Source organism: Lactuca sativa, chromosome 3 (assembly GCF_002870075.4).
Source record: "Lactuca sativa cultivar Salinas chromosome 3, Lsat_Salinas_v11, whole genome shotgun sequence".
In the NCBI taxonomy this organism is placed as follows: domain Eukaryota; kingdom Viridiplantae; phylum Streptophyta; class Magnoliopsida; order Asterales; family Asteraceae; genus Lactuca; species Lactuca sativa.
In genome coordinates this window covers 40,390,506-40,400,527 of record NC_056625.2, presented here as the reverse complement: position 1 = coordinate 40,400,527, position 10,022 = coordinate 40,390,506, and the positions used below count along the sequence as shown (strand labels likewise).

At 37.8% G+C, this 10,022-nt stretch overlaps 1 protein-coding gene across 1 annotated transcript; it reads right to left on the bottom strand.

The window, feature by feature from the left end:
- Window positions 1–896: 896 nt before the first annotated feature.
- On the bottom strand, window positions 897–2,935 carry LOC111881527 (uncharacterized). Its single transcript, XM_042900060.1, has 2 exons — window positions 2,313–2,935; window positions 897–2,204 (listed from the first exon to the last, which is right to left on the bottom strand). The coding sequence occupies exons 1-2, from the start codon at window positions 2,749–2,751 to the stop codon at window positions 1,069–1,071; spliced, it is 1,575 nt and encodes a 524-aa protein (XP_042755994.1). The 5' UTR covers window positions 2,752–2,935; the 3' UTR covers window positions 897–1,068.
- Window positions 2,936–10,022: the final 7,087 nt, after the last annotated feature.

Sequence of the window (10,022 nt, the reverse complement as noted above, 5' to 3'; positions counted from 1 at the left end):
TTTATGATTTCTATAATTCTATTCAATTATTTAATTTACTCATCATGGATATAAATAAACGGGATTTTTTACAAGCTTTTTATATTGAAACTTCGAGTTTTGCTTGGTTTTGGTGGTGGTGGAGATGATCTTGTTCTTAGCTTTCTTGGACTTCTGTAAACTATGATCTCTTTTTCCCAAGCTTGAATTAGTTTCCTCGATCTTTGAGTGGATGAGTAACCATCGTCTAATTGTACATAACAAATAATGAGCATTAAATTTTACTGAGAGACTTTTCATTACAACTTAGCCATTGGTTTTAAACATCATTATTCATCAAAATATATAATTTTGAATAAACAATGGATACGTAAACATAAAATTGAAGCCATACTTCACAACTTCTTCCAATATTTATTATTTTTTACTATGATTATTTGTTTGTTTAACACTGGTATAAATATAATTAGCTCGTAGTGAAACAAAACAAAAATAAATTAATTAATTAATTAAGCATTAAACAAAACTAATTTATTACCTGAAGTGGCATGAAGTAATAATAGAAATACAGACACCAGAATTACAAGGTGTGGAGGAAACTTGGCCATCTTCATCAATTCATCTTCGATTTCATTTTAGGTTTCTTTAAATAGTTGGGCAGGTTGACTTTTATATATATGATGATTGCCATTCTGTTGCAACACTGCTGTTACCAATAGTTGACTTTTATAAATTATGATCTTATTATACTCAAACTTTTAAACAACAGCTTTATTGGTTATAGAAATGAGAATGGACGAATGTTATATATCAATTATTTCATAAAAGGACAAATCTGATCCAGAACCATATTAATAAGAAACTCTTGAAACTACAGTTTTGTATCTACGTAGAATTCTCAAAATGCAATGCCTTAATGAGAAGAAAAAAAACTTAAAAATACATTGATGTAATTAATAGAGAAAAATTAAAGTAAGATGCTATCTAAACAAAATTAATGAAAGTACATTGTTGTTTCTTGCAATTACACCTAAAACTCTTCGTAATTACAGTGTTAGCCTAAATGTATTTACCAGCTTAATCTTTCCATCAACGTGTATAAGCTTGTCTTTGAGTAAGCAACAAACCAGCATTAGCAACCAATTCACGCAACTCAGAATAATTACAAGCAAAAGACTTATTTGCCCCTTGTAGAGTTGTGAGAAGTCTTGCTTGTTCAAATGGCTCAATGTTTCCATCATACATGGCAAGGTGACACAGAAGAACTAAAGCATGATACTGTGTCTTCTCACTCTCACTCCCCCTTAACAATCTCATAAGTGGTTGGACTCCTTCAAACTCAAATATAGTCTTCGAGTGTTCTGAATGTAGAAAGTTCTCTGGACATGTAAATTTCCCAAGCGCAATCACTGATTCCATTCCGACATCCGGATTCCTATTACTGAGTTGTTTGACCAAAGGACCAATCACCTGAGTTTGTCTAGCAGGGAAAGTCCTAGCCAGATGACCGATTGTCCTAATGGCTGGAATCTTGATTACAGGGTTATCCGATTGATTAATCAGTTTAAGAAGTTGATCCACTATTTGAGAATTATTATTACTCTTGAAGGCTGATCTTCTAAGATCAGGATTGTACTCGGCTGAAGCTGTGATTTCCATTATAGCCATCAAACAATTGATCTGAAGTTCTCCTTTTTCTTTCTCAATAAGATTAGCCAAGCAAAGTAGCCCTTTAGCTTCTGTTATTTTCCTACAGTTGGTGACACTACCTTTTGCAAGCATCCATAGAGCTCCAGAACAGTTAGTCTTGAACTCAAGTATCAACTGTGGTGACACGTTTTTGCTACTTTTCTTCATTTGATTGTTACGATCAAATGACAATAATGTAACAAGTGTTCCGATCAGATTTTCTCTTGCAAAACCCTCTTGTGAAAACGTATCATGTTCTACCATTGTTGCTATCAGTTTCGCAATCTCAATTTGAACCCCTATTCGGGAATTTCGGAAAGCGTGTACTATAATCGGGACGCCATGTTCGTTGAAAATTAACCTAGCCCTGTTTTGATTATCAGCTAAGCTAAAAAGTGCCATGGCGCCTGCAATTTGGGCGTCAGGAGATGATTCCTCTTTTAAAAGCTTTAGCAATGGCGAAATGCCACCTTCTTCTACTATGATATCCTTGTTTCGATTACTATCGTGGGCTAATGAAGCTAATTCATGTGCAACTTCAATTTTCAGATTTAATGAACATAGATGAAGTGAAGCTATATTAGACCAAACCCAAGCCAAAATCGGATCGTTACTAGCAATTGGAGGTAAAGATAGAACAATACCTTCCCCACCGCGATCAAATATACTGAGCAACCACTTCATGTCGCCGATCGACATGTCGAGAAGGTTGAATAGCTTCCGGAAATCCGCAATACCAACAAAGGTAACGAAGCGGCGGAAGATACTACGATGGCGGCATCTCCGGACTAAGGTTAGCGTACTGTTTAGGTTTATGGCAATGTCGGAAAAGATGCGGCGTACTGGAGATTCATAGAAGGAAGGAGTGGAGTTGGCAAATCGAACGGTGGACCGGAGCATCTCAGACAGCTGATGCACCTTTTTACCGGCGTCGCTGCAATCGAGTTTGTGTGATTTTGACTCATTGACGGCACGAAGGATTCGATCAGATAATATGATCGGAGACGACAAGATTTCTTCGATGGGAGGTTGTGGTTGTTGTAGGTATTCTAGTGCATTCGGTTGGAAGATGAATCGATCCATTGAGGTTTTGCAGATATTGGATTAGGGAATAAAGAAAAAGGAAAAGTACATTCTGATAAGATTTTGGGAAGTTATTGACCAAGAATCTGGAGAGTTTGGAGGTCCTGGCAGTTTGGTGGGGTTGTTAGTTTTAGCGTGTATATCAGAAAGTCGCGTGAGGAAGGAAAAATAACCAACGTGCTTCACTTAACTTCTCTTTTGCCTTTGCCCATTTGACGCAAAATACAAATATTTCAATATATCTAATATCTATAAGAGTAAATTACATCTTTGGTCCTGCATGTTTGACATTTATAAAACGTTTGACCTTCAGTTCAAAAGTTTCATTGGTTGCACTCTTCGCATCTAATTCATAGTTTGGTTGCACTCTTGGTCCTTCATCCTAACCTGTAGTTAGGATGGAATAGTCAAGACCCCTCATGTTTCATACACATAGGGATATTTTAGTCTATCCTTCCTTTTCTCCTTTGTTTACATTTCATGAACTCAACTTGTGCTTCAACCTTTGAAACTGAAAAGCACACCCTCTTTCTCCTTTTACAATCGAAAGCATATTCTGGATCGAGAATTGGTTTTGTATGTTCTTCACCCTTTGAAGACGAATAATTGTGTAAACACATAACAAAATCAAATATGAAAGTATACCATGGACCGCTCTTTAAACCTCTACTTCATCCTTTTGGAACTGTCATTCGATTGATAATCATATGTCTCTTTATTGCTCGACATGAATTATTTCTTCCTTTAGGGTCTTTTTACGGTATGATTGCACCCCTACATATAATTTTTTATCTTTTGACTGAAAAGTTAACGAAGATATCAACTAAGAGATAAAAGAGATGGGTGGTTAATTTGCGAAGATTGAAGAATGTAGCAGATATCCCTCCCATCCGTACTTTAACCTTATGGGACTCCGTTGTCCATACCTGAGCCTGATCCTCCATCATAAATAGTCATCATACTGAATCTGAAATATAACAAGAAATATCATAATCAATACATAATGTTAAACCACACTATGTGTACCCACCTGCAAGTAACTTGATAGTCTTGTGACACTTTCTTGGCTCAAGTATGTATTATGTTTTCGGCACTATGATCCCATACTACCTTCCACACATATCTATAAATGTTCCAAGGATTGTTCCAAGACTCCCAAGTCACTTTTCACCACTCCACTAAACTACTATCATACACACATATGTCTGGCCATATATATAACACTATACTTCTTATACATAAACTACTATCATACACATATGTCTAGTCACATGCATAACACTATACTTCCTAGAGTCTCTATAGGAATCTTCCCTCCACACTTTCCCGCAAGTCGAACAAAGTTTGCACTAGCATCACTAAAATGCATCATGAATGCACAACCGTACATAATCAAAATTGAAATAGACATTCGAATAAGTGTCTCTACCCAAAAACCACAACCAAGAGTTATTAGGCTATCTAATTTAAACTACATACGAACCTAGGGTATCCACTCTACGATCGGCCAATATTATCATTAACTTCTCCAATCATGACACCTAACAGTATGATACAATCAACAAGCAAAACCCTACTAGCCTAGCATACCATGACACCAAGTGTCCTACAACTACATATATAACAAGGATTATCCTAGTCATGTAACACCTGTGTTCCTAGGTATTTCCATTTATGGCTTAATGTATTAAAAAAATTCAATTTCGGTCCTTACGCGGGGCGTAGATTGCAGCTACGCATGGTGTAGCTAAGAAAGTTGGACGCATGCATTTACATCCAATACACAGGGCATATTGCGTACGTAGGGCGTAGAGCCGCTGAGCTCAAGCCCCCTCTTTTTAGGGATAAGGCCTTATAACCCTTGATGTCTCCTTTACCATGAGCCTCCACTCCCTCCTTATATCATTTTGAAACCCTATGAAACAACCCAAAAATCATAACAAATTTAAACTTTTCAAAACAACCTATTTTTCCCATATAGTGTTTATAAAACCAATGTTTCATAAGTATTATTCAAAATTAGAGTATTCTAAAGACCAATAACATAAAATCTGAAAGATGTACACGATCACACCTTTGCTTTTCCCGATCAACTGAAGTACCTGAAACCATAATCAACATTGTAAGCATGAAGCTTAGTGAGTTCCCCCAAAGTACCACCACATACACATAACAAACAACAACATGCATACAAAGCCTTCAGCCGGACTGGATCGCCGCTCCGGCCTACAAACTATATGGGCCGCTCATAGAACCTTTAGCATAACTGGATCGCCTCACTGGGCCTTCAGCCTATCTGGACCATTCTCCAGGCCTTCAATCTGATTGGTCCGCCTTACAGGACTTCAGTCTCTCTGGCCTCGTGGGTCTCTTGGCCTTCGGTCTCCACTGACCCACCTCAACCCAAACACACGTGACATGTCAACATATACATAACAGATAAACATATAATTAACCAGTCAGCAGACAACATATAGATCAACAGATCACTACATCATAACAACATCCTATATACCAGGATACATATCTAACAAATCACTACAACATAACAATATCCCATTTACCAAGATACAAATCTAACAGATCATTACAACATAGAAACATACGGTAAACCAAGATAGCAATCTAATGAGCCAACCTTGGTGCCTTCGACCTATAAGTACAGTGAGGAAAACTCATCTCACAATCTGAACGATAGCTGATGAGGTCACAACTCCAAATCTCAGCTCTAACCATAATCTATCCAACCAAATGACTAGTTCCCAACACAATACAAAATACCCATAATATCCTTAAGTCAAACTTGTTCAACCATGGTCAAGGTCAAAGTCAACGGTTAACATTTCCATTACTTGACATTCACGTCGTGACCAGGCCTTGGTCACGTCGTGACTAAGCCTTGGTTACGTCGTGACAACGTTCTCAGTCCAATTCCAACTCGACTCAATCCAACCTATTCAACTCAGTTAAAGAATTCACATGCTAACTTTATGGATTTACTTCACTCAAGCATGCAATAACATGGATATGTTGGACAAAACTCTAGATCTATTTATAATAAGCAATAAAGTTGGAGCCTTTGATACTTACAAAGGTCCAAAAGCAGGAAAAGATGGTGATTGTTGGGAATAAAACCCTAATTGTGATTTGATGAACAAGATGTGGAAAATAAGAACACACACAATCAAGAAGATATATCGAATGATCACTCGACTTATTCAAAACATGAGGAACAAATTACACTTTCAGAATAGACTAAAGAATCTAACTTTACATAAGAAACCTCACAATGTTTGGTGGCTACATTTTGCCTCACTCTTAACCCTAATTATGAATAATACATGACTATTTATAGGGAAAAGACAAGTCTTGGGCTTTTAACCTACACTTCATCAAGGGGGCCTATTTCCATAATCCATGGAGTACTTTGAAACCCTACAGTGATGATGATGATACTTTTCCCACTCCACCACTAAAGTACTTATTTCTTCTTCTTCTCTTCTTCTTCAAGCTAGAAATGCACCAAAATCCTCATAAATGGATGGAAGAGGAGGGGGAGGCTCGAAATGGTGAAAAGAAGGCTAGGGTTTCTCTCAAGATGATGTTGACATGATGGAGGCTCATAAAATGCCCTAAAAACATGGAACCAACCCTTATATATGTTGAAAACCCTAAAAATTTGTGGGCTTGGGCTACACAGTTCTCATGTTGTGAGCCCCTAATGCTCACGTCGTGAGCACAATTAAAAACATCATTTCTGTTTAATCGCTTCTCACGTCGTGAGCTCCAATTGCTCACGTCATGAGCTCAGATTTCCCCCAAATCCTTGCCAATTTCAAACAGTCATAACTTCTTACTTTCAATTCTGTTTTCGACAATCTTTATATCCATAGAAAGATATTGAAGAGCTCTACAATAACATATAACTATCTTGGATTAAAAACTTTTTGAACAAAAATTTATACTTCATGCAAGAACCCAACCTATGACTTTTCCCTTTTTACCTTCGGCCCAAAACACAATTCAAGGGTTAAATCTCTTAACTAACATTACCTCCTCCCATAGGGACTAAACTTTGCCTCCTTAAGGCCCAAAGCCTTACACAATCGACTTCCAGCCCACGTCCTAGATATGGAAGGAAACAGTATGTTACAATTCTCCCCCACTTAAATTAGATTCCGTCCTCGAAATCAGCTCTTGCTTCCACTTCATGATGCAATCCCTCACAACAACCAAGCTGTCCGAAAAGCCACAAATTTAATCAGTCCAAGTGCTTATCGGCCAAATGCCTTTATGCTAATCCTGCACATAAGAGCACCGTCGCAACGAAAACTAACTTTTTATATACTAAACTAGACCACACTCCTACTCGGCTCCCACAACCCAACTCAACTATCCACTGGCAATACTTGGACTCACTCCCGATCCACTATAACCCAAAATGCATCAAATCCCTCATCAACTTAGGTGTACATCCACTTGAAAAATCACTCGAGACATCCACAAAGAACTTCGTGATTCGAGATTTTAGAACCAACTCCTTGTATTGGATACCAACTCCTAGTAGAAAGCCCACAAAAAGACGGGGTCCACCATAGCATCCATTCATTAAGTGAATTCTGGTGCATAATTCTGGTGAATTCTGGTCCACCATAGCATCCATTCATTAAGTGAATTCTATACACAAATAATATACCTATCAGTCGGGATGTGTGAGTGTCCGCCCTGTATAGATCTATACGCATAGAGCCCGCTCTCCCTCCAGGAGACTAAGGTTACACAGTGAAGACGCAGTAAAGTGCCATAGGGAGAAATAGTGTATCACATTATGTATTAGTATGTTCTCTTGTATTGGTGTATACTATACTTCTCGGTATAATGTATTTAGTATTATTCTGTTATAGCATATAAAATTCTTCCTGTATTGTACTTAACATGTAACGACTCATAATATCACTAACTGTGGTAAGTATCATAGTAATAGTAGCGAGGAGTGGTAAACCTTAACTATACCTATTATAGTTAACTGGCATGTTGCAGTCGTTCTTGGATACTCATAAATATTGAAATAAACGAAGGTATTCATATCCAACACAAATACATACAATATATAACTAAGAATTCAACGACATTCGGACAAATAACAATATACCCCAAGACCCCAATCAAACAAGAACAGGTAATAAGGCGAGCTATCAGACCTAAATTGTTCAAGTCTTACTTATATAAATATATTGGTGTGGATTTAGAAACATAAGAAGTTTAAAAGAGTTTGGAAATAGTTTTTATAACAATTTACATAAAATGAGTTTGATAAACATTGAAAACAATTTTTGAAGGCAAAACGGTTAAAAGTATAGAAATCCCTTTTTGATTGTAAGTTACAAATCACATGTGATTGATACTATAAATTGTTGGATTCAACTTGTATTCCCCCCATAAAAGCATTTAAAAACAATTGAAAGGTTAATTAAGGGGTATGAACTCACCTGCAGCGAGTGGAGTGATGGAATGTCGGGTAGGATGCTAGGTGTCAAGTGAAGACTTGAACACACTCTGTGACCCTAGAAACATATGAAGCCATATGTTTACATATAATTAGCGACTAAACACTAATTAAACACGTATAGGCATCCTAGTGTGAAGAAAAACACTTTGGTCAAGTGTTAGGAGGCTATTGAGTTGCAAGGAAGGAGTGTAAGGCCTCACTATGGAGTTTACTCCTCAAATACTCACCCTAGGTGAGTTTACGGTTGAGGGACCAATTCTCCCATGAGTTTACGGTCGTAAAATCATGGGAGGAGTGTATTTGTGTGCTTTAAGGTCTCTTGCATCACTAAGAAGGGTTCTAAGGTTAAATCCATGGCTTGGGAAGTGGTTAGGGTTCAAAAGGGGCACTCCCTTGGAGTTTGCGGTCCTTGGACCACTCCTTGGTAGTTTACGGTTGTAAACACTAGGGTTTACGACCGTAAACCCTTGGGCACAACATTTCCTTTGTATTTTGTGGTCCTAAGCTCAATCATACAAGTTTCTAGTCCATTATACATGCTAAGGAAGGAGTTAGGGACACCAAAACACCCTTCTTGGTGTTTACGGTTTTGGTGTTTACGGTTCATGAATGTTCATGGACCGTAAACTCATGTTTACTCCCTTAAAGGCACGATTTTGGGATTCTAACTTCATGCATGCAAGTTTCTAGGTCATAGATAAGCATTAGGAAGGTTTTGGGGGGATTTTGGGGCTTCAAAACCCCCTTATGGGAGTTTACGGTTTTGGGAGGTGTTCCCAAACCGTAAAATCGAGTTTTTAAGGTGTTTGGGTGATTAAATCCCGAATTTGTAATGATACAAAGCAAAACAACAAGCTAGGGATGATTACTTACGGATTTGGAGCTTAAATGAGGTGTTTCTTGGCTAAACCCACTTGTAGAGAGAGAAAGTAGAGAGAGAAAGCTTCTAGAGTGAGAAAAGTTCATGGGGAAAGCCACTCATCCCTTATATAGGGCTTGAGTTGGCGGCCAGGTGGGGATCCACCCCATACCGACGTTAAACGAAATTTAAATTTTTACCCGATTAAATGGTTGTAACCCGGCTTAGTTGCAAACTAAAATTTTTCCCAAATAAATTTGAGGGTATTACACGTGTTTTTATTTATTTCATTTTGACACTAAAATAAAATAAATCATTAGTTGATTTGTCTAACCCAAATGTTAACGGAAATCTTAATAACAATAATAAAATAAAATATTCTATTAACGGAAATGAGTTACCGCAACGGAATAAATTTCGGGTTGTCACATACGCCCAACGTACTAGGTGGCTCCGTTTAAAAGTCATGCACACGAGGACGCTAAGCGTACACACACGTACGCCCAACGTACTTAGCTGTCACCTTTCTCAATATAGGGACTTATTCTGCCAGAACTTCAAACTTCCATAGCTTCCTTGATATAACTTTGTTTCCAATGGACCTTATATCCATGGAAAGGTGACAAGATGCCCTACGCTCCTAGTAGCTCGTCGTAACTCCGAGGCTTCCTCATGCCCGGGTTGCAGACCACGAACCCTAATCACGAAGGATCTGAAACAAGATGTTACAAACCCTCTTGGGACTACAAGGATCAATAAAGTTGAAAACTTTATTGAATCCACCCACTCAAAAACACCAAGAATATGAAGACAAGCCAATAAAACTTAGATCTAAAGATAGTTATCCAACAAGATCTGAAAAAGTGGACCTACAAAGGTCCAGAAGGTGGACTTAAAGGTGGG